Source organism: Dermochelys coriacea, chromosome 2 (genome assembly GCF_009764565.3).
Source record: "Dermochelys coriacea isolate rDerCor1 chromosome 2, rDerCor1.pri.v4, whole genome shotgun sequence".
Classification (NCBI taxonomy): Eukaryota; Metazoa; Chordata; order Testudines; family Dermochelyidae; genus Dermochelys; species Dermochelys coriacea.
In genome coordinates, this window is record NC_050069.1 from 256981187 (window position 1) to 257005408 (window position 24222).

General features: G+C 41.2%; 1 protein-coding gene across 7 annotated transcripts in view; it reads left to right on the top strand.

Annotated features, from left to right (window-relative positions):
• The window catches only part of XYLB (xylulokinase), a 168445-nt gene that overhangs the window by 113098 nt on the left and 31125 nt on the right, over positions 1–24222 (top strand). The window contains exon 16 of one of the 7 annotated variants that reach the window (XM_043509699.1): positions 14328–14467. The exons of the other annotated variants lie outside the window; for them this stretch is intronic. Coding sequence (XP_043365634.1) covers positions 14328–14359 — 32 coding nt within the window. The 3' untranslated portion in view covers positions 14360–14467. Of the gene's footprint in view, positions 1–14327; positions 14468–24222 lie in introns of those variants that run through there. 7 annotated transcript variants of the gene reach the window in all.

Consider the following 24222-nt stretch of genomic DNA (forward strand, 5'->3'; position numbering starts at 1 on the left):
CCTTGACATAGCTATAATAAAAAAAGTTTTTAAAAAGGCTGAGGATGGGAGGAGAAACTTATGTCTGATGTGGAGTATGTGTGCCTAATGTAGTACATTGAAGAAGTTGTTTCAAACAGTTTGTTGGAATAAAAACATTACCCTTAAAGCTTGTAAGGCCATTGGTGCCTTGGAGAACTGGTCTTAGGGGTAAAACTTATTTTATCTTGGGAGATATTTAATTTGCGTATCCAGTTTAATAAAAAATAAATTTAGGAATTTCTCTCATGTCCTTTCACACCAGAAATGTGTCTTTCCCCCTCTCACACTGTCATTCTTTTGGGCTTTTTTAATTTTAAAAAAGGGCTTGCTTTGTTGCTTAATATAGCATTGTCATTTGATTCAACCAGTGGTAGGAATGGTTTCTGTGCTTCTTCAAGAGCTCACAGGAGGTTAGAACAGAAACAAAAGCAAGACAAAGCACATTTATTGCAGGATCGATGTCAACAGAAACTGAAATCCTCTGCTTTTCTGGAGAAGAGGTATTGCATAGATAATAGCAGTGAAAGCAACTTTACCATTATGGCTCAATCCTGACCTCGTGGAACCTCTTGTAGAAATGAGCTTGGTTCATTCTCTCTGCCAGTTTAGACCCCATTTCAGCAAAGCTTATAAGAACATGCTTAACTTTAAGGACATGAGTAGTCCCGTTGACTCTCTAATGTCAGTGGGATTATTCATATACTTCCAAGTTATTAGAGCTGTGCTGAATTTGCAATCTTAGTTGTTGACCTTTCTGCTGAGAGTCAGCAGGTGACATAGACACTGTCCACCAATTTCTTTGACACCTCAGTGGACAGCTATTATTGGATACTAACAAACTTTGGCCACTACTGTCCTGAGCCAAGTTCTTCATACCAGTGATCTATTAGTGTATTGCCTAGGAGTCCAACCAAAAATTGGGGCTCCATTGTGCCTAGATGTAGTGTGTGTGTGTGTGTGTGTGTGTGTGTGTGTTGTCAGAGAATGTCTCTGCCCTGAAGAGCTTCCAATATAAATAGCTATGACAGACAAAGGGGGGAGGGAGATCATCTAGCGGTGATAGGCTCTGTATCCCATTACTAAATTCTGTTTCAGCCAATTAGTCCTCATTTTTACATGCTTAATTCTTTTCACAATCATCTGAGTGTCCCCATGTGATGAGTAGTTTGTGTTGGTGAACTGAATAGCAATTTCTTGTAAGCTACATCGGGAAAAGTACATTTTATGAGCTTTTTAATGTCACAGGAGAAAAAACAACTCAGCCTTAAGCAGATACGTTGTTTCCGCATCAGGCTCTTAAAGAGTGCATGTAGCATTTCTTCAGCCTGCAATTTGAAGGTCTTGAAACCTTTTCTCCAACCTTTTCTCTCTTAAAATGTAACTATACAGAAGCCTACTATTATGGTCTCCTCTTGAATTACATTTGTATATTAACCTATTTCTGTCAATTGGTGGCTACAAGCCAATCTGAACCCTCAGATGCCACCCCATATTATTTTGTCTTGTTTGGACAGCTAGACCTAATTACATTAGATAGTCTGTCCAGAGTTTTACAGATTAATTTACAGCATGATGAACACCCTCAGTGATGGAGATGTAACTAAGGGAGAGAGGGATGATGTGACCTTGTCACTCAAATGGATCTAGAGACATACTTCTTTTTTCCCAGCTGGCTTTGGAGTTGTGCAGAAACTCAGTAATATGTTTAATTACTTTTGACAAATGAAGAATGCTTAAGTCTTTTAGCTGTATTGCATTATGTTGTTCATGATAGCAGAAGTGTAGAGTAGTGGCCTGGCCAGCAGCCCTTTGATTAGGATGCTGTGTTACAAGATCTTGGGTTTCAGGTATAGCTCTCAAATGCAGGGATGCAACTCACATTGATGGTAAGTGAAGGCAGGATTAAGGCCCTTATTCAGGAAAGCCCTTAAGCATGAGCTTAGGTCTTACTGAAGTCAATGGGACTTAAGGACATGCTTAAGTACTCTCCTTGAAAGAGTTGTTTTTTCAGCAATTAAACAAGTAGCCTGCATGCCAAAAAAAACAATGATGCAATTAGTAGTCTTAAAAAGCAAAGATTAATTTGAGATGGCATTTGCACATGAAAAAGGTACAATGTTTTTGTAACATTAGAGTCATGATAATTATAATTAAAGTTGCCAAGACGGTTTCCACTGTCAAATCATAACTTCTCAGAATAGTTGTGCTCAGGGATGAAAATGTCCATACTTGAAGCCAAATTTGGTGCAAGTGGGTACAAAGTCACTGGCTTTATCCATTGCCCAAGGTCCAAAATTGGTCCTTGTTTACTTTGTGAATGAATTTTTTTCTTTACTTTTTTTGGAATAGGAAAGGAGGGGGGAAATTCTGACCAACATTATTTTCATGGGTGTAATTCAGAACTTTAAGGGTGAGATTTTCAAGAGTGTTCAGTATTGGCTGAACATTGCTCCCACTAAAGTCAATAGTAAAACTCCCTTTGACTTTAGTGGTATCAACGTTAGGCTGATGCTGAACATTTTTGAAAATCCCACCCTGAAACTTCAAAACTGGTATGAAATAGGTTTTATTGAGAAGTGAGAGATTTGTTAGGACAGAAAAAACTTGGGTTTACAATAAAATTATGACACTGGAAAATGTAGGTGGATCATGAGCCAAAGCAATTTCCATTTAACTTGTAGCTACTGACTTGGGCCTGATTTTTGTGAGGTGCTGAGCACCTCTTGCGAACTGCTAAAGGTAGATGCAATGCATGTGCATGGGATGGTAGTTTAGTTGTATAGCACAGTTCATTACAGGTACAGATTACAGGAATTTACAAGATGACGCAGGAGAAGAGTGTAAACTAAGAAGCTTAACAGCTTCAGAGCAGGCGGTAGTGAAGCTTTGTAACTGTAGCAAACTGTTAGCTTAGATCTAGACTAAGGAGCTTAAGGAGCTTATAGTTCCACAAGCCCATTAGCTCCAGAGCAAGGAAACTTACAAGCTGTGCAATAGCTACACTTCAAAGAACTTACAAGCATCATTGATGAAACCTGCAGAGCTTGTAAGGTGTGCATGTCAAATAACTCTGGATTTCTCTCTTTCTAGCATTTGAGTGTTTCCTCCTTTTGTTCAAAGGTGAAATAATAAGTGCAATTAAATATGATGCCCACACCATCCCCTAGTATTAGTGCAACATTCAGTGTCAGACACTCAAAAGTTGATTCCAAAAATTAACTTGACCATATTGCAAATATGTATTTTATTCTTGTTGAACATATAGTTGTTTATAATATTAATCTATATCATAATACATGTAAGATGTGCAATTTAGCTGTGTTAATGCTTTGGGAGAAATTATAAAAGGTTGAAAAGCCTCTTGTGGTTATAGTGAGGGATAGATAGAGAGTTGATCTCAACCAGTTTGGTGCAAATAAATACCTTTAGGTCCTGTTGGTTGAGCTAAAGGCCTTAGTGCTAGATTGTCATGTCCCTTACTTGCCTTACAGAGGGAGTAAGAGAGAATAATACCCATTTACTTCTCTGCAGATCGTTACTCTTGCGAGGGTTGGGAGAGCAGGAGCTACTTACCAGATACTCTTCTTGCAAGGAAGTGGTTATAGAAGGGCTGAATGTGGAAGGAGCCATAGCTACACCCTTTCCTGCTTGCTGGCTCTGGGAAGTAAACTGCCCCGGGGGAAGAGGTGAAGTAAATTACTCTGCCACTGTAAGACAAGAGCGGGGGAGGGACTGAATCAGTTAGGTCTCTGTTCCACTCCTGGGGCAGCACTTCTACATGCAACCCCTTACTCAAGGCTGGTTGTAAAATTGCAGTTTCACCCTTAGGTAAAATTGCCCACTGAAGTTAATGGGAGTCGAATTAGTCTCAGTGAACAAACAGTTGGCTGTATTCATATGATGAAGGAAAAATATGTTATCTAACTTTCCCCCATGACCTTCTTGGTCAAATAGCATGAGACACACTTTCCTTTGTATCCCCCAATGATCTCATCTCCTTTTTTGACCCAAGAACCTAGTCAGGGATTAGATTAATCTCAAACGTTAAGAGTTCATTATTCTATCTGGTGATTTCAGCATTTCCACAAAGTACTGAGCCTAATTCAGTGGGTAGCTGCTTGTTGTTAGGGGTTCCAGTATTATACCTACAATCAGCATATGATCAAGCTTCCACTGTGGTGGCCGCTTGAATACAGTATTTGTGACCCTCTGTGTGACTGTCCACTTCATAACTGTTTGGTTTGGATATTTTATTGGAGTTTTTTATATTATGTGTTCTGATTCAATTATTTATTAGACTGTACATGGGACTGTACAGGGTTGCCTGAAGATGGGAGAAAGGGGTGGGGGAAATCTTTATACTGTATAGGCTGCTTCAGCAAACAGGGATGTGATCTTTTAAGATTTTTTGTCATTGTTTAAACATACTTACCTTTTCTGAGCTGGGTTAGATTGTAATTATTTTAGGAATATGTTATTTCATGGTATATGTAACAAGCTTTATTGTGTGTGTGTGTGTGTGTGTGTGTGTGTGTGTGTGTGTGTGTGTGTGTGTGTGTGGTTTTTCACTGAAAAAATACAGTTGTGAGTTTTTGTTCAGGTTTCCCAGGCAGGCTCTTCCTGTGGTTCAGGATGTTAGCAAATTCTTCCCTCCACCCCTCCTCCCCACCCAGCGATTCAGTTTCAGGGGAAATTCAGCCTGGATGAAAACAAAGGTAGTAGTACACATTTTTCTTCAGTTGTTAATTGTTCTTGTATCTCTCCTTATCTTACACCCTAAACGCTTTCCGGAAAAACACTTTTCTTTGCAGGCTTTAGCCTGTTGACCTGACTACTTGTAGCTTTTAAAGAGCTCACAGTGCTTTTGGCAAGAGTCAGGGAGTTAACACTGGTGACCTGGAGCAACTCTAGTTGGGGTAATTACTTTCTCTACCTAAAATACCCCAGTACTTTCAATTGGAAACAGTCTTAGTTTTCATATCCTGTCCTAATGTGTAAAAAGAAAAGGAGTATTTGTGGCACCTTAGAGATTAACAAATTTATTTGAGCATAAGCTTTCATGAGCTACATCTCACTTCATCGGATGCATTCAGTGGAAAATACAGTGGGGAGATTTGCACACGCACATGAACAGAGAGAGAACATGAAACAATGGGTTTTATCATACACACTGTAAGGAGAGTGATCACTTGAAATGAGCTATTACCAGCAGAAAGGGGGGGGGGGGAGAAAACCTTTTGTGGTGATAATCAAGGTGGGCCATTTCCAGCAGTTGATAAGAACATCTGAGGAACAGTGGAGGGGGGGAAATAACATGGGGAAATAGTTTTACTTTGTGTAATGACCCATCCACTCCCAGTCTCTCCCACTCCAAGCCTAAGTTAATTGTATCCAGTTTGCAAATTAATTCCAATTCAGCAGTCTCTCATTGGAGTCTGTTTTTGAAGTTTTTTTGTTGAAGAATAGCCACTCTTAGGTCTGTAATCGAGTGACCAGAGAGACTGAAGTGTTCTCCAACTGGTTTTTGAATGTCATAATTCTTGACGTCTGATTTGTGTGTCCGTTTATTCTTTTACGTAGAGACTGTCCAGTTTGACCAAGGTACATGGCAGAGGGGCATTGCTGGCACATATCACATTGGTAGATGTGCAGGTGAACGAGCCTCTGATAGTGTGGCTGATGTGATTAGGCCCTATGATGGTGTCCCCTGAATAGATATGTGGGCAGAGTTGGCAACGGGCTTTGTTGCAAGGATAGGTTCCTGGGTTAGTGGTTCTGTTGTGTGGTTGCTGGTGAGTATTTGCTTCAGGTTGGGGGGCTGTCTGTAAGCAAGGACTGGCCTGTCTCCCAAGATCTGTGAGAGTGATGGGTCGTCCTTCAGGACAGGTTGTAGATCCTTGATGATGCGTTGGAGAGGTTTTAGTTGGGGGCTGAAGGTGATGGCTAGTGGCGTTCTGTTCTTTTCTTTGTTGGGCCTGTCCTGTAGTAGGTGACTTCTGGGTACTCTTCTGGCTCTGTCAATCTGTTTCTTCACTTCAGCAGGTGGGTATTGTACTTGTAAGAATGCATGATAGAGATCTTGTAGGTGTTTTGTCTCTGTCTGAGGGGTTTGAGCAAATGCGGTTGTATTGTAGAGCTTGGCTGTAGACAAACAGCTACTAGATCTCTATCAAGCATTCTTACAAGTACAATACCCACCTGCTGAAGTGAAGAAACAGATTGACAGAGCCAGAAGAGTACCCAGAAGTCACCTACTACAGGACAGGCCCAACAAAGAAAAGAACAGAACGCCACTAGCCATCACCTTCAGCCCCCAACTAAAACCTCTCCAACGCATCATCAAGGATCTACAACCTGTCCTGAAGGACGACCCATCACTCTCACAGATCTTGGGAGACAGGCCAGTCCTTGCTTACAGACAGCCCCCCAACCTGAAGCAAATACTCACCAGCAACCACACAACAGAACCACTAACCCAGGAACCTATCCTTGCAACAAAGCCCGTTGCCAACTCTGCCCACATATCTATTCAGGGGACACCATCATAGGGCCTAATCACATCAGCCACACTATCAGAGGCTCGTTCACCTGCGCATCTACCAATGTGATATATGCCGTCATGTGCCAGCAATGCCCCTCTGCCATGTACATTGGCTAAACTGGACAGTCTCTATATAAAAGAATAAATGGACACAAATCAGACATCAAGAATTATGACATTCAAAAACCAATTGGAGAACACTTCAATCTCTCTGGTCACTCGATTACAGACCTAAGAGTGGCTATTCTTCAACAAAAAAACTTCAAAAACAGATTCCAATGAGAGACTGCTGAATTGGAATTAATTTGCAAACTGGATACGATTAACTTAGGCTTGAATAGAGACTGGGAGTGGATGGGTCATTACACAAAGTAAAACTATTCTTAGTTTTAAAAATTTCCCCATGTTATTTCACCACCACTACCCCCCCCCCCACTGTTCCTCAGATGTTCTTATCAACTGCTGGAAATGGCCCACCTTGATTATCACCACAAAAGGTTTTCTTCCTCCCCCCTCCTTTCTGCTGGTAATAGCTCATCTTAAGTGATCACTCTCCTTACGGTGTGTATGATAAAACCCATTGTTGTGTGTGTGTGTGGGTGTGGGTGTGGGTGTGTGTAAATCTCCCCACTGTATTTTCCACTGAATGCATCCGATGAAGTGAGCTGTAGCTCACGAAAGCTTATGCTCAAATAAATTTTAGTCTCTAAGGTGCCACAAGTACTCCTCCTTTTTGCGAATACAGACTAACATGGCTGCTACTCTGAAACCTGTCCCAATGTGTGTTGCTCTGTTGTACTGCATGCCAGAGGTGGCTGATTTCACTTTCAGACTTCTGTTATAATCTCTTGCCTTCACATGCCCACAACTTTAAAAAAAAAAATAACCTGTGGGGCTGACACTTTCAACCCAGAGGTGATATTGTTTTCTTATAGTGGGAGGAAAATCCCATTAGCTATTTCTTTGTTATGGGGAGATTGTGGGGGGGGGGAAGTCATTTTTTCAGATGAAAAGAAATGCACAGGCTTTATTTTTATTTCACAATGTTTTTATTCCAGTATAAATGCACTCCTGAATCACACCAGTGCGGTATGATGGTCTTATGATAATACATTGCCTTGGGATTCCAGAGATTTGGTTTCTGTTCCTGGTTCCAATACAGGCTTCCTGGATGAACATTTATCTCTATTGTGCCTCAATTCCTCATCTGTGAAATAGGAACAATAATATTTCTGTATCTCATAAGAGTGTTGAGAATAAATTAATTGTTTGGGGCCATAATGAGACCTATAAACACACACCGCCAATGTAAGAGAGATCAGATTCAGGTCCATACGCGGGTTCCCCCCCACACATGCCAGTAACTCAAAATGGCTGAACAAATAACTCAATTTATCATGTGGTTAATATTCTGATGAGGGGTCTCCTAGCTAAGGACCATATATCCCTCCTCCACAGGGGCCTGACCAAAACCCGTTGAAGTCAGTGGAAAGACTTGCAACCATCTCTCCTGCAAAACCCTTTCTGTAGTTGGGATTTGAGCTCCATGGGCTGAGAAGGGGAAGTGTCAGGGGGATGGTATAATTCCCCCCCCCAAGTCCATTGGGATACTCAAGAGTATGATCATGCTGACCTCAGCTTTATTTAAATTGCTTCCTTGGTGTATATTCAACCATTCTCAGGTGGGTTTGTAGAGCTGCCAGCAGGGAGACCATGGAAGCATGAATCTCAAGGAAACTAAGTTGCCACTGGGGAGGACCTGACCAGGGAACAGTGTGGAAGTCCCACTTCATTGTAGCCCTCCAATGCTATCTTGATGAAGCTCAGTACATAAGCTGTTAGTACGTCCTTTTATCTCCTATGCTTTGTCCACTCTGAAGGAGCAAGAGAGGTCCAGGTGATCCTCCTTCCCCTGTTCTGTTCCTCATCTTCAGGGCCACCAGGATGGAGGCTTTACTCTCTATAGACAGCGTTTTGGGGGCAGCCCTCATCTCCAGTTGCTGCTCTTCTTCCAGGTCTTTGTCACTTTTCCAGCTAAAACCACCAAGACTTCTCCTGTACTTCCTCAGCACAGCCTCCTGGAGTGACTCCAGTTGCACTGTGCAGAGCCCTCAGTTGAAGATTTTTTTTTTACAGATTGCCAAAACTGTTATGAAACTCACTGTCTTTTTCAGATAGGCCTTTCTCACATCCCCATATTCATGGGTCCAGATGTTTTGGTTAGTGCCTATCCAATAAGGTTGCATCCTCAGACCCTGCTCACCTGATTAGCTGGCTTTCTGTTAAGTATATGAGGTAAGGGAGGGAGGTGAATCCCAAGCCTTAATCTACACCATTAAATTATAAAACCAAAGATGTTAGTTCTTTCTGTTTAACAATTTGTCCAGTTTGCAATTGTATCTAATTAGTTTTACAGTCAGCACCCCGGCTAGTTCCTTCGGTTGTTTGCAGCTTTGTTACTCTTACTTTCCATTTGTCAATGTAAGGAAACATTCTAACATCATCTCTCCCAGTACCAGTGCCTTTGTTTTCCCTTTTACATGTGAGTCTTAATACTTTTAGATGGCTTTACAGTATGTCTTAGTAGATTTTGCAAATTTGCAGAGCTGCAGTCAATTTACTTACGAAAAATTAACCAGTCCATGCCCTTGAAAAGTCATTGCATCCTTTATTACCTTCAAATATGATAAGTTAAAGAAAATGATTAGCAAAGGTGTCACTCATTTCTGCACACAGTGTATCAGATTGGATTTACTGTGAAGAAGTGAACCATGTTAAAGCTGTGAAATCAGCCCAGTTCTACTGGGACTAGAGCCAGCTGCACCATTTTTACTACTTTTTCCCTTGCAGATTCAAGAATGATTGCAATAGTTTGACAGTTTATTTACAGATTTGCTGTGACCGACAGGTTGCCAGAGGGGAAATGTTTGTACTCCCTGAAGATAGTTTTTGGTGTAACTAAAGCTAAATATCTGACACGTACAAGACTTCAGTTACCTTTCAGGAGACTAATCAACAGCCATATTCTTGAGGAATTGGATGTATTCTTTCACTTAACGGGACCTAAACATATAGGGTCCAATTTGCCTTTTGCAATGGTATAAATCACTACACAAAGTGCAGGGCAAAGTGAATGTAAAATGCTACTGTTCTGATTTGGTAGCATTTTGTATTCACTTTGCATTGCTGTAAATGATGACAGAAAGTGCCTGGCAATGTTAAGTCAAGCCTAGAGGGTCTGATTCTGATCTCACACCAGTGTAAGCCAGAAAGTAACTCAATTGACCTCCCATGGAATTGCACCAGTGTGTGGGAATCATTACCACAACTTGCTTTTAATATAAGCTTGAAGGTTTTTTGCATTTTTATCTGAAACTCATGAGACCAAATCCTGTTTCCCCTACTCTTGTGAGCCATCCTGGGGTCTCCAATGGACCAAGGCAAGTGGGACTTCTTTTCTCATGATTGTCTGGGCCAGATTCTGGTCTGATGTTTATCAGTGTAAATCTAAAGTAACCACTAACTTGAGTGTATTTTCCTTGGTATACAGAGATCAGAATATGCCCAAAATGCAATTCCATGCAAACCAATCATTATGCTATGAAATTAAAAACCTTCAGTAGAGAAGTCTCTCTTTCTAGCCACATTCTGTATTAAGTATAGTATATGTATTTCTCTTTTAGTATCATACTCTGTATTCCCAGAAATAGTATTAAACATTGGCTCAGAAAAGTACCCTTTGTTCATTAATACTTTAAAAGTCTCAGAAGGTTTCAGATATTGAAAAGGTTAATTATACTATAAATAAAATAGTTGAATAAATTGTAAGTTTTATAGGTGACAAGGGGGCATGAAGGTGGGAAGATTTGTCTACCACAGAGAAAAAGCACTTTTTTTTTTTTTTTAAGACTGCTAAATAGTGCTGCCAACTAGCCAAGTGCAATCTGAGTATTCAGGAGCAAGGGGGTGCTGGTGGATTTTCAGGAGACAGAAAATGCATCTTAGTGCTTGGTCTCTGTCTGTACTTAAGCCAGTCTTACTGTTTGTGTGCCTAGTATCAGAGTTGAGTAGGTTGTTTATTTCTTCCCAATTTTTTTTTATCTGTCTTGAGTGATCATCTGCTCTCAAGTGGATTCATTCCAGCACAGTTTTGGTTTAATCAAGGTATCAGTCCAGGAAAAGGGCTTAGGACACAATTTATGGAGAAGCCGGAACTCGGAAAACTGAGCAATTTTAAACTCATGACTTCGTAGTAAAATAAGCACTTATTTTCCCCTCCACCAATATTGGTATTTCAGGCATGAGTCACACAGAGTCCTGGATACTGTGTGTAAATTATTTATGCTAAAAATTTAAGGAATGTCGAGCCAGATTAACCCTGGTTGTCAGTTGTTGCAGGGAGCTTGAAACTGCGCCTCCTTCCGCCAGCCTGGCCTCTTGATAAATGGAATCACATCTACTACCCTTTCTTAAATATTGCCCTGGGAGATGGCAGCTGAATTGCCTCTTGAGGCTCCACAGGAAACCCACAAGCAAAGATGTGACAGAATTTGGTATCTTTCATGATGTTCCATAGCAAGCAAAATTTATACTTTAAATGTATTTATAATGAGGAAAATACAGTCTGCATTGTTGAGGGACCAACATACAGAATAATACAGACGGACATGGGCGTGCAAATCAGAATTCAGTCACCTTGACTTTTGAAGATCAAAGTGCTTTTGAAATACACTAATGAATTTGGAATCAGGAAAATTGCCTACTCATCCAGACCTAGCTGAGGGGATGTTAGCAGAGAGAAGGGACAATAATCATTACATGGAGAATGGAGATTGTATTCCCCCAAACCATACTTTGTGGAAATGCTGATATATTAGCTTAGCATATCAGGCTATCAGTTGCCAGCAGTTCAGCTGTCCCTTCCCTCACTGCCTTGTGCTGCTCCAGCCCTCTGCCTTGGAGATGCTCCCTGAGCCTCCTGCTTGCTGTGCAGTGGGGAAGGGGGGGCCTAATGTAAGGGTGTCCCCCTCCACCCTGCTCCTGCACCCCACTTACCCCATCTTCCATAGAGCAGGGGGGACACGCGACAGGGACAGGGCTCAGAACGGAGGGAGCTTCCTGGCAGCAGCTGCGGTCTCAGCTTGCTGATCTACTTAACAAGGCAGTATACTTAGAGTAGGGTCAGTATACATAAAGGGACAATGCGCATCTCTCTCTCTCACACACACACACACACCCCGGCGCATCTCTCTCACACACACACACACACACACACACACCCTGTCTCTGTCTGCCATGCTGTCTCCCGCCCTCCATTCGTGCTGCCTTGTGGAGTGTGAGGCTACATTAACAACAATGAGTTAACCCTGGAGGGCTCAGCCAATTGCTAGTTCATCATTTAGCAGTAAGGCATTCCCTGGGAAATATCCCATCCTCTGACTCCATCACCTCAATCAAGCTTCACAATCATCATCGCTGTGTACAGTATTAAATTGTTTGTTTAAAACTCTGTGTGTGTGTGTGTGTGTGTGTGTGTATATGTGTATATATATATATAAAAAATAGTCTTTTGTCTGGTGAAAAAAATTTCTCTGGAACCTAACCCCCCCCCCGCCCCATTTACATTAATTCTTATGGGGAAATTGGATTTGCTTAACATCATTTCGCTTAGTCACATTTTTCAGGAACATAACTACAACGTTAAGTGAAGAGTTACTGTAATTTCATGCAGTCTACCCCAGAGACCAAAAATCCCCTAATCTCTAATAAGAGGTGGTGAAGGGTTTGTGGAACTTTACACTCAATTGGAGGTTTTGGTCGGAAGGGCACTGACAAAGGTGTCCTGTCCTATCAGCTGTTTCATAACAGGCTGTGGCCAGGTGAACATAAAGGACACAGAGAACCACAAAGAAGACATGAATTTGAGGGGGTGCTAGTGAGAGGATCCAGCAAGGATGCACTGAATAAGGCAAATCCTTTGGCTACCAAGGCCATGACTAGCCACTTACAGAGCTGTACTAAGCTCCTATTGCAACCCCAATAGAGAAGAAGTTACATGCTGCCTTGTACCGCTGCCACCTTTCCACCACTACAGTAGCTAGCATAACCTGGAAGTGCATCTGACCACAGTGGTGAAGTTTACGTACAGAACTAAAGCATATAGATCAGTGGTTCTCAACGCGGGGTACAACTGTACCTCTGGGATATACAGAGGTCTTCCAGAGGGTACATCTACTCATCTAGATATTTGTCTAGTTTTACAACAGGCTCCATAAAAAGCACTAGAGAAGTCAGTACAAACTAAAATTTCATACACAAAATGAAAAAGTAAGCAATTTTTCAGTAATATTGTGCTGACACTTTTGTACATTTAATGTCTGATTTTGTATGCAAGTAGTTTTTAAGTGAGGTGAAACTTGGAGGTACACAAGACAAATCCGACTCCTGAAAGGGATACAATAGTCTGGAAAGGTTGAGAACCACTGATATGGATAACCACAAGATTTTTTGCAGTTATTTATTGACTTGTAGGTATTACTGTGGTAATAATAAATTTGTGCTTACATCTAAAAATTGTAACTGAGCATCACAACAGTACTGTGAAGCAGGTAAGCATAGAATTATAGAAATGTAGGACTGGATGGACTTTGATAGATCATCTAGTCTAGTCCCCTGCAATAATTGGGTTACCCTGTTAAGTAAAGATTAAATTATATTACAAGGAGTGATAAGCTTTGAGATAAACAACAGAGCTGTGAACTGGAATTACAAATGCTGAGCTTGTGGTTCAATGCCTAAAGACAAGAGCATCATTACATAGAAAAGGTCATTTTTCAAACCCAAGGACAGTTGTATCCTGCCTTCTGCCTTTAAAAACAAATCAGCATTTGTTGCATTTCATCCCTGAATTATTCATCAAGATCAGACACTTTCTTATTCTGTTCACTTAGTTATTTTCCTCTTGCTTATTCTCAGCAGTTTTGATGAAAATATATATAACACCTGCTTACAAGAGACATTCAGTTTAATAGATGTCTTGATTGGAAAGACATTTCTTTTGGTCCAAGGTAAAATCAGAGGCTCATTGTTTGAGTGGACTTTATGCGTATTATGAGAAGTAGATAAAATTCAGTGTTGCAATGTCTCTATACTAATCTCTTTTTTCCATCAGTTCGGATCTTTCATTTGGGATAGCCGAGAGTCACACAAGGGTGAAATCCTGAATTCCTATCTCACTGAGTCCTTACTCATGCAAAGTTTCCATTGAAGTCAAGGGTGTTTTGCCTGAATTGGGATTTGACCCCATTAAATGAAATACAGTTCCCTGTTGTCCTTTCTTAAACATCCTTCTTCATTAAGTCAAAATACTGCAGATGCTCTAGTGGTGGCCAGTTGTTGGTCAGATTATTTTAGGACACTGGCTAGTTGCTGAGTGCTATACAGAATAATTCACCTGAAGTGGCACATTTGTTTCACCTTATATTGATGTAAATGGAGCTGCATGAGTTGGTAAGGTGATCAGGATATGGTCCTGTGTGGTGGTTCCACCATGAACTGTATTTTTTCCTTTTGTCGCTTTTCCCCCATAATTTACCTTGTTTGCATATTTTAGTGTTTCATACCACAGTGCCTGAGTCATTTTCTTTTTGAATAATTAAGCAGGTACATGCCCTTGGAAAGTCACTGTGTCTTTTATTACTGCTAAATGTGTTAAGTGTGAGGAATTTGAAAAGATGTGCATTTTTGTTCACTTATACACAATTAGATATACTGGAAAGCAGAAAACCTGGAATGTAACATGCTGTGTACTCTGGGGTGCACCAGACCCAAGGAAAAGGGGAAGGCTTTTTAAAGGGGCAGAAATAAGACAGGGAAAGCATTTCCTGGTCCTTCTGCTGCTGAATGAGAGAGCAGGTAAGCAATTTCCTTCTTTGTAAAGATGTTAACCGTTGATTGGTGGAGTCAGTGGCTTATCAGCAACCTTCCAAAGACACCAAATGGGAGGAGCAGGCCAGTTGATTGAAGATGTTGGCCTCTCCAGAAAAACATAAAATTCTTTGAGTTATTGCATATGTAAGTGTAAGTGTGTGCATGTGTCATACACAGTTGTTGATTTTCCCCTCAGGAATACTCACCAGGGCAGCATAAGTGCCCTTTGGTGCCTTGTGCCAATGCATGCAGGTATAAAGGGCCATGCTATCCCTGCTCCACTCAGTTCCCCCGTGTCGGTTGTTGGAACTGTGATCTTTGTATTTGCAAGTCTCTCCTCCCTTCATGTGTGTATAGTGCTTGTCATGTTAGTTTAGTGTAGAGTAGTGTATTTTGTACATAGTTACTGACTAGTGCAAGTTTAGTTTTATTCTTAGTGAATCTTGGTCTCCAGTGCCTGTTTGGGCACCAGGTCCAGTACTGGACTGGTGCCACATTCTCTCTGCTTCAAGGCCTGTCACTCTTGTGGCAAACCAATGCCAGTGAGTGATCCTTGCCCCAGCTGCCTTAAATGTCTGGGGGAAGCATGCATAGGTGACATATGTCACAGTTTTAGAGGGTTCAATCCTTGTTCCAAAAAGGAGAGGGCTGGCAGGCTCAAATACTTGTGGAGTTTGCTTGTCACCCTCCATCAGAACCTTCACACTTGGAACGGGTACCAAGTTTATCAGGAGTCTCTGCCAGTTCTAGCTGACTCTATAGGCAGGCCCTCCTTTCCATACTGAAGAAAAGACTTCATAAGTCCTTGATGCCCTCAAAATCTGCAGGTAAGGTACTGAGTGGAGGCAAGGACACTGAGGGGCAGTCGAAGAAGAGAGACTCCCAGATACAGCCTGCATGCAAAGAGGAATTAATGACTTTGGAGCTCAGGAAGGACCTGTTGAGACTGATCCCAGGACTGGTGCAGCTTGTTGTACCTCAGGGTCAGGGGCCTTTGATGGTGCCATCTACACCCGAACATTCAAGATGGCTGGGGAACTATTGATCTTCTTGGTACCGGTTTCACCTGCAGTGCAAGATTCCTGCCCTGTACCAAGATCGGATGTGTTAGGTCCTTCCTGCCAGCTCAATCCCCAGTGCGCTGTTCAGTATTGCTGGCTGATACCATTGCTGCATCTTGGTGGCTTCCATCAAGGGGGAAGCCTGTGATGGTCTCTCCAGTGCTTTCATCACTAGACTCACAATCGTTCTCCCCAGTACCAATGGAGTCATTTCCCCATGGTCAAAGAAAACAGACTCATCTTCCTCGTTAGACTCTGAGGTTGGATCCTATGCTTCCAGACTTGAGCAGCCCCGGTGGGGTTCTTACCCACTATGGTTTAGATCTCAACCCAGGGACAATGGCTGGCATATAGCTGGGTCCCACCTCTGAACCAGTTTCTTACCTTCCCCCCATGCTCTCAGACATCCCCACTCCCTTCCAGCCCTCCCATATCGAGTAGGTATTGGGAACATGTGCACCAGGGTCACCACTCTCCCTCTCCTGGGACAGGGACTGCGCAAGAGGAGTTATTTACTCAGGACTCTCCTGTGCAGGAGTTGGACAAGGGACCTCCTCAATGGCCACTAGCCTCTTCATGATTAGATGAGGCAGTAGTCATGGAGTCTACCTCACCCTTGCAAGATGACTTCAAGGCCTATCAAGACTTACTAAAAAGGATGGCTATAGCTCTGGATATCCAGCCAGAGGAGGTGCAAGAAAAGTCTCACAGATTGGTGGACATTTTGATCTCTATGGGCCTTTCTAGGATAGCTCTCTCTGTTAACAATGCTATCCTAGATCCCATTAAGAGTTTATGACAGACTCCATCTCTCTTCCTCTCACTGCTAAAAGGGTGGAAAGGAGATAATGCATCCTTTCCAAGGGATATGAACATTTTTACAACCTTCTGCCTCTGGGTTTCTGATAGTGTTTGCTGCAAATGAAAAGGAGAGAAAGGGACATCAGGCATCAGCCTCAAAAGGGAAAGAAATAAGGAAGCTGGACCTCTTCAGCTGGAAGATGTATTCCACAGGAAGTTTACAACTGAGAATTGTAAACCATCAGGTTCTGTTGGGTTGGTACAATTTTAGTCTTTAGGATAATGTCCTAAAGTTTAAGGATGGGCTTCTGGATAAAGCTAAGCAGGAGTTCACTGCCCGGATGGATAAGGGCAAATTAATTGCCAGATCAGCTTTACAAGTAAGCCTAGATGTGTCAGACTCTGAGGCTCGAGCTATGGCTTCTACAGTTACTATGCAGCATTCATCTTGGCTGCAGTCCTTGAGTATTCCCCTGGAGGTGCAACAAACTGTAGAAGACCTCCTATTCAAGGCCCCTCACTCTTCTCTTAAAAGATGGATGAGAGGATTCATAGCATTAAGGATTCAAGGCAACCCTTAATTCATTGGAAATTTATATACTGGTGACAAAGAGAGAACCATTCCACCCACAACAGTCCCAGTGGTTCCATCTTTTCATGCCTCGTGATCTGTTGAGAAAGAGGATGTAGTGGTCCCTCATTACTGGCAGACTGCAAGTAACAGTCTTATGGGGAGGAGAGCTCCAATCATAGAATATCAGGGTTGGAAGGGACCTCGGCGGTCATCTAGTCCAACCCCCTGCTCAAAGCAGGACCAATCCCCAACTTTTGCACCAGATCCCTAAATGGCCCCCTCAATGATTGAACTCACAATCCTGGGTTTAGCAGGCCAATGCTCAAACTACCTGACAGTGTGGATGCTTCTTTGCTGACATACTTGGAATCAGATTGCTCTAAAGGAGTACAAGAAATTCTCCTAACAGTTGGAAGCCTTCAAGTAGGTCTACTTACCTTGCTAGATGGAAGAGCTTCTCAATTTGATCTATGGGCTGGGTGGATGCCTCTTTTCAAGCTTCGATTCCCCATATCTTGGTCTATCTTCTGTTCCTGATATAATAAGGACTAGCCCATAGTTCCACCAGAGTTCACCTGGTGGCTGTCTCAGCTTTCCACCCTCCAGTGGACAACAGGGTATGAAAAGGTCAATCAATGCCCATCAGATTTCTAAAGGGTTTGGACAGGTTATACCCACAGATCCACAGCGTGATTCCAAAGTGGAGCTTGAATTTATAGATTCATAGATACTAAGGGACTATTATGATCATCTAGTCCGACCTCCTGCACAATGCAGGCCACAGAATCTCACCCACCCACTCCTGCAAAAAACCTCTTACCTATGTCTGAGCTATTGAAGTCCTCAAATTGTGGTTTAAAGACTTCAAGGAGCAGAGAATCCTCCAACAAGTGACTCGTGCCCCATGCTACAGAGAAAGGCGAAAAACCTTCAGGGCCTCCTCCAATCTGCCCTGGAGGAAAATTCCTTCCCGACCCCAAATATGGCGATCAGCTAAACCCTGAGCATATGGGCAAGATTCACCAGCCATATACCCAGGAAAGAATTTTCTGTAGTAACTCAGATCCCACCCCATCTAACATCGCATCACAGGCCATTGAGCCTATTTACCATGAATATTTAAAGATCAATTAATTACCAAAATCACGTTATCCCATCATATTTAGTTCTAGCAATGTTGATGGTTTCCCCCTTTGGGCTACTAGCGACTTGTTACCTACTACACCTATCTATGAAAGTGGCTTTCTTGGTTGCTATTACCTCGACTAGGAGAGCAGGAGAAATATGAGCCTTAGTGTCAGAACCTTCCTATAAAATATTTTTCAAGGACCAGGTTTTCCTGTAACCTCACCCAAAGCTTCTGACTAAGGTGGTTCCTGATTTTCACATTAATTGACATTTACTTACCAACCTTCTTTCCAAAGTCTCATTCAGGTAGGTGGGAAGAGAATCTCCATTGTCTAGATATTAGAAGGGTGATGGCTTTTTATCTGGATTGGACTAGGCCTTTCAGGTAATCCCTGCAGCTATTTGTCACAATTTCAGACAGTGTAAAGGTCCACCCAGTGTGCACTCAGAGAATGTCCTCCTAGATTTCCAGCTGTATTTGTTTGCTACTGTCCAGCAAATATGGAAGCTCTAACTGAAGTGGTGGCTCGCTCAGCTAAATCACAGGTAGCTTCCATGGACTTTCTGGCTCACGTGTTCATCCTGCACCACATGTGGATTGTAAGGCAGCAGTTGTTCGATCCACATGTTTACCTCTCAGTCTAGAGACAATGCCAGATTTGGGTGGGTAGTCCTACAATCCCTGTTCAAATAAACTCTGAAACCATGTCCAGCTCGAACAGCTTGTGAGTCACCTATAGAGGAACAGACGTGTCATCACTCGAATAAAAAATGGTTACCTACCTTCTGTAACTGTTCTTGAAGATGTGTTGCATGAGTCCATTCCACAACTACCTTCCTTCACTTCTGTCAGAGTCTTCGTGGTAGGAAGGAACTGAGGGAGATCGGGACAACATGGCTCTTCATGCCTGTGTGCAATGATATGAGGCACCAGAGCATACTTGCGCTGCCCTGACGGGTACTGCTGAAAGAAGAATCTCCAACAACTATGTATGAGGCGTGTAGCTTTTTATTAAGGACAAGTGGAGTCTGTTTGCGGAAACAGAATTCAGAGACATTTTGAGATGAGATGAACTGTTGAGAGGTAAAAGAGGATTCCAAGCTGGCCTGAAGCTGGTTTGAACTTCCGAGAGTTTCAGGTTCTCATTGAAATTCCAAGCCAGGTGAGTTTTACAGATTTAACTATAACACTCTGGGAGTCTCATGTTGAATACTGATGCTTGATACCTGGTAATGGGTAGTAACTGGAATGGATAATCCAGTCACCATTTCCATTTGAGGAATAATCTGGATTCACTGTGGTAGTTTAATACTGTAACAAAATAAGCTTTTTGTTAAATATCCTTTTGTTTCATTATTGTGTCTTGATTGATACCCTCCTTCTCCCTCCTTTTGGTGGTAGACATTCTTAGTTGAGATGTAGGGTTTCTGGTCACTACACATCTCTAAGAAATGTTAATTTTCTCTTTTACTGCTCATCTAAGCTCTGTTAGTTGCCTAATAGACATTACTAGAACTCTACAGAGTTAGCTAAATAGGTTTCTTTCATAAAAAGTCACATTTCTGTCTAAATGTAACAAAATAAACGAATACATCTTCTCTTCTTTAATAGCATATAACAGGGTGTCAGGTCTCCTTAGCTGACTTATCCTGTTAGCATGTGTTGGAACACTGTAGAAAGATGCTGGCTAACACTATGTGGCAGAGGTAGCTTGTTAACTCGATCCTGGATATAAGGAGATGGAATCCTCTCTTTGGGCAGAAACAAAGAGGTCCGTGCAGGGAAACAGTAGGAACAGTTTTCAGAGTAGCAGCCGTGTTAGTCTGTATTCGCAAAAAGAAAAGGAGTACCCATGGCACCTTAGAGACTAACAAATTTATTAGAGCATAAGCTTTCGTGAGCTACAGCTCACTTCATCGGATGCATTTGGTGGAAAAAGCAGTCTGCTTTTTCCACCAAATGCATCCGATGAAGTGAGCTGTAGCTCACGAAAGCTTATGCTCTAATAAATTTGTTAGTCTCTAAGGTGCCACGGGTACTCCTTTTCTTTTTAGTAGGAACAGTCAAGCTTTGGGTTAAAGCTCAGACTGGTGTTTATACTTTTGTTGCAATTTATGTGGATTTTACTCAGAGAAGGTTTGGAGTTCTACCTGTTTGCATGCATTTTTCAGCTGTTTCAGCAGTTCTTTTATTTTGGCATTTGGAATAGCCTGTGAATTGTCCATCTGTGTTTAATTTTTTACTGTGCTATGTACACTGAAGCTAAATACATTCAGTTCTGGGTACCTCTACTTGAGAATGATGTAGCAAAAATGGAAGCAATTCATAGCAGAGTAGCAAAAATGATTAAGGGGTTGAAGATATTACAAGAACAAATATCTAGAACATGGGTTAATAGTGCTTAATATTGGAAAGGTTTAACTACTAAGGACTGAGAGGAATTATTTAGCATTGTTGAAGGATTTATAACAAGGACCATACCTCTCAGCCTTCAAACGCGCTAATGCATGTGACACACATCATTAAAATGTATGACAGATGACCGAAATGTCTGTTTTGATGCGCTTTGTGCCATAAAATCTAAATTGTGAGTTTTTAAGAATAGAACCTGATTTTTAAAGTTTTTTTTATTTTGTTTTGTTTTATGGTGTGACTCAAATACATCAGCTCTGAAACTTGTAAGAGGTTATTTAGAGTGGAATGAGGTAGGGACAGCTTATTATAGATTGCAAAATTTGATTCAACCAGGAAGAGTGGCAGATTTCTTGTCTGTCTGTTTTTTAATTTATGGAACTGTTTAAAACTAACATTGCTTAACATGAAGGTCTATTGATAAACTTAGTGTGAATCTCCAATATTCGTTTGATAGGAAAATTGGGTGGGTTCAAAAGGAGGCTGAAACAGTTTTAAATACAACATAAAGGATTTGATTGGACTCAGTGAATGAATGACAGGGTTCTGAAGAGCCCTGGGTTCCCTTTTGTTTATTGCCATCAATTACCAGTGCCCCAGGATGGACTTAGTCTTACTAGAGTTGAGCCCTTTTGTGACTGTTCTATAAATAGTACAATATGGATCCAAAATATACAAAGTCAGCTTCACTGTCTCCCTTTTCCCCATAAGCTGTTGTTTAATTCTGTGTGATTGAATTTGGACATTTATTGCACATTAGAACAAGCAATTTATAACCCTAGTTAAAGCCAAGGTTATTTCAGGCTTGTTCCTTGTATGCTTTTACACTTAGTTCTGTCTAATGTACCTGAATTCAGACCTGAAATAAACCCTTGTTATGTCAATCCTGAGCTTCTGTTGAAAAGAGATTGCTACTTGGAGTGGTTTCATAACATGGAAAGATATTATTAGAGACTACGTCAATATAAGACATGTTAGATCCAGGGTCATTACAATTGAAAAGCTGTTGTATTAGAGCTGTACCAGAGGTGCAGAGGAAGGTGTCTTTAAGCCACAGTTATTCATGTCTGGCTGTGTACCAATTTGGTCCCCTGTCTTAATTTAGTATAATTTATGGCAACTCATTAGAATGCTCTGACTGCCAGTGACTCCAAGGGGCCATTATGGTATTTCAGAGGTTACTGAGGTGCAGGGAAGATCCAGTCATGCCCACTTCACCCCCAATATAGCTGCAGAAACAGACGGTGATATAACAGCCACTAAGACTGTTCTGTGCTACCAGAGATCCCCCTATATTTTTTCTGTGGACAACTATGCAGCATTTAAGGCCACTCTGCAAAAGTGAAAGGGACCAGAATTGCCTTAACTCGGGGAAGAATTTGGCCCAGGGAATTGAGACTTGGAAGGAGGTCACAACAAAGTTGCAATCCTGCTGCTGCTGCAGCTTCTTTTGTTTCTGTTGGGTCAACTTGATCTTGTTAGGCTTTCAGTTAGTCCCTTCTCTTGGTTACAACCAAAACTTTTGGCCCAATCTTCCTCTTGTATTTGCAGATTAAAATACACAGTCCATCAGGATCCCCAAATAAACTATTACATCTATGGAAACAGTGACCTTTATCACAGGATTACATTGTTCACTATGCTACAGTGTATCCTGCGTAGCTCTGGTATATCATTTAAAGGCAGTTTGCCTGAGTAGTATAAAATATGCATGATGGGTGAACACAGATGAGTTGTGTTAATGTATTCTAATTTACTTGCTAAAAAATTTTTTAAATCTTAATAGGTTTACACAGAATTTTCTGATGATCAGATGCCATGTCAATGAGCATGGCAGAAAAACACAGATATGTAGATATCCTAGATAAATCATTGGCAATTGCAGTGTGTTTTATCAACACAGAATTCTTTTGATGAAATCTTTTCATGGTATATGTCAGGGCTCGGTCTTAATGGATTAATTTCTTAAGAATTTTTTGACTGTCTACTTAAGCTTAATAAAGAAAAATATAAAGCAGTTCACCTAACAGTTTTTTCTTTTCTTTTGCTAGTTAATTATGTATTATGAAAACATACTAATTATATTTACAATAAATTAATAGTGTGTATGTGTGTTTGTGACATTCTCTGTCTCCTTTTTAAATATGCCATAAATCTTGGATTGTGATTCTGTTTTTCTTCAGGCTATTAGGTTTCTACAGACTGTATTTCATTCCTTAGCACCTACTGTTACTTGGCAACAGCATCCAGTTTATAAGAGCCCAGCCCAGTGAATGGCTAGCTACCTAGAATTTGCCTGTTAAGATACACTGAGAGTCAGAACAGTTTAATCCTGATTTAGGGCAATTCTTTTTTTTTTTTTTTTTTTTAAAAAAATCATTCTGCCTATTAGTTTGTCTGTGATTATTTTTCAGTTAAATTAAAAACATCATGCCTATCAACAGATCTTAATTTTACCAGTAATGGGATGGAGGAAGTTCCTGGGGCCCACAAGAGACCCTTGTTAAAAATTCACTTTCAAAGAGAAGGGGTGTGTGTGTGTGTGTGTGTGTGTGTGTGTGTGTCTGTGTAACAGTAGTGTCTCATGGGCCTAACTGAGATCGGGACTCCACTATTCTAGTTGCTGTATGTACACATAGTAAGAGGCACAGAGAAGTGGAGTGACTTGCCCATGGTCACATAGCAGGTTAGTGAAGAGTTGAACGCTGTGCTATATGATCAATATATTCCCTACGTTGTCCAGAAGCAGAGAATGAATGTTTCGAGCTTAATATGTTTGCTTGCCCAGTAGTGCTGCCTCCATCTTTGGTGCTTCACATGGAACTTTTTTGTTTAAATGGGAAAACACATGAATAGATTTCCTTGTTTCCTTAGCCTTGCTTTCTGCAAGTAAATGTTTCTCTTTCAGTCAGTGGCCATTTGTCTTGGTGAGCTCATCAGGATTAGGCCCTGGAGGTTATCTTTTTTTATATATTATTTCAAATTACTTACATCAGAAATGTTGAATTAGGAAATTGAGGTTTACAGATAACTATATTTATGTAAAATAATTGAGTCCTGTAACATTCTAAGCTTCTCATACTAAAGCCTTGTATTTTGCATCTTGTCCACACATTGGACTGGATCCTGAGCACCTTTGATCAAATAAAAATCTGAGCACCTGGATCACACCCTTTTTTGTCTTTTTTTTTTTTTTTTTTTTTTTAAGGCTATGGTATATTGATAAGTGTGCCTGTCACGACAACCAAAGACTAGAAATGGGAGAAACACAGAGGCTTTGGTTTGCAGATGTTTGTGCAAATTTGATTTTGTCAAATTTGATTTTAGATTCCAAATTGGATCCCAACTTGAACTTCTCCCAAAGTTTGGAATTGTTCCTGGATTATTTGTTCCAGTTTCACCTGTAGTGGAGAACCACAATGTTTTGCACTGGAATTAGATCTGAATCTAAATTTCCCTAATGTATGTTCTCTACCCTCACCACTCTAGATCTGGTGTTTAAGCTCAGGCCATTTACATTGTGAACCTTTTCATTTAGTTTTATTGTTTTAGGAAACTCTGAAGCTGGCATCCTTATGGAATGCCTTCTACACATAGCACAAGCCCTGCAGATTAGCTGTTGTAGAACCTCGTGATTTTGTACTGTAGCCATTAGAGGATGGAATCAGGAGACTTGGGTTCTATTCATGATTCTTCCACTGACTTACTGTGTGACATTGGGCAAAGTCCTTTAATTTCTCTATACTTCACTTTT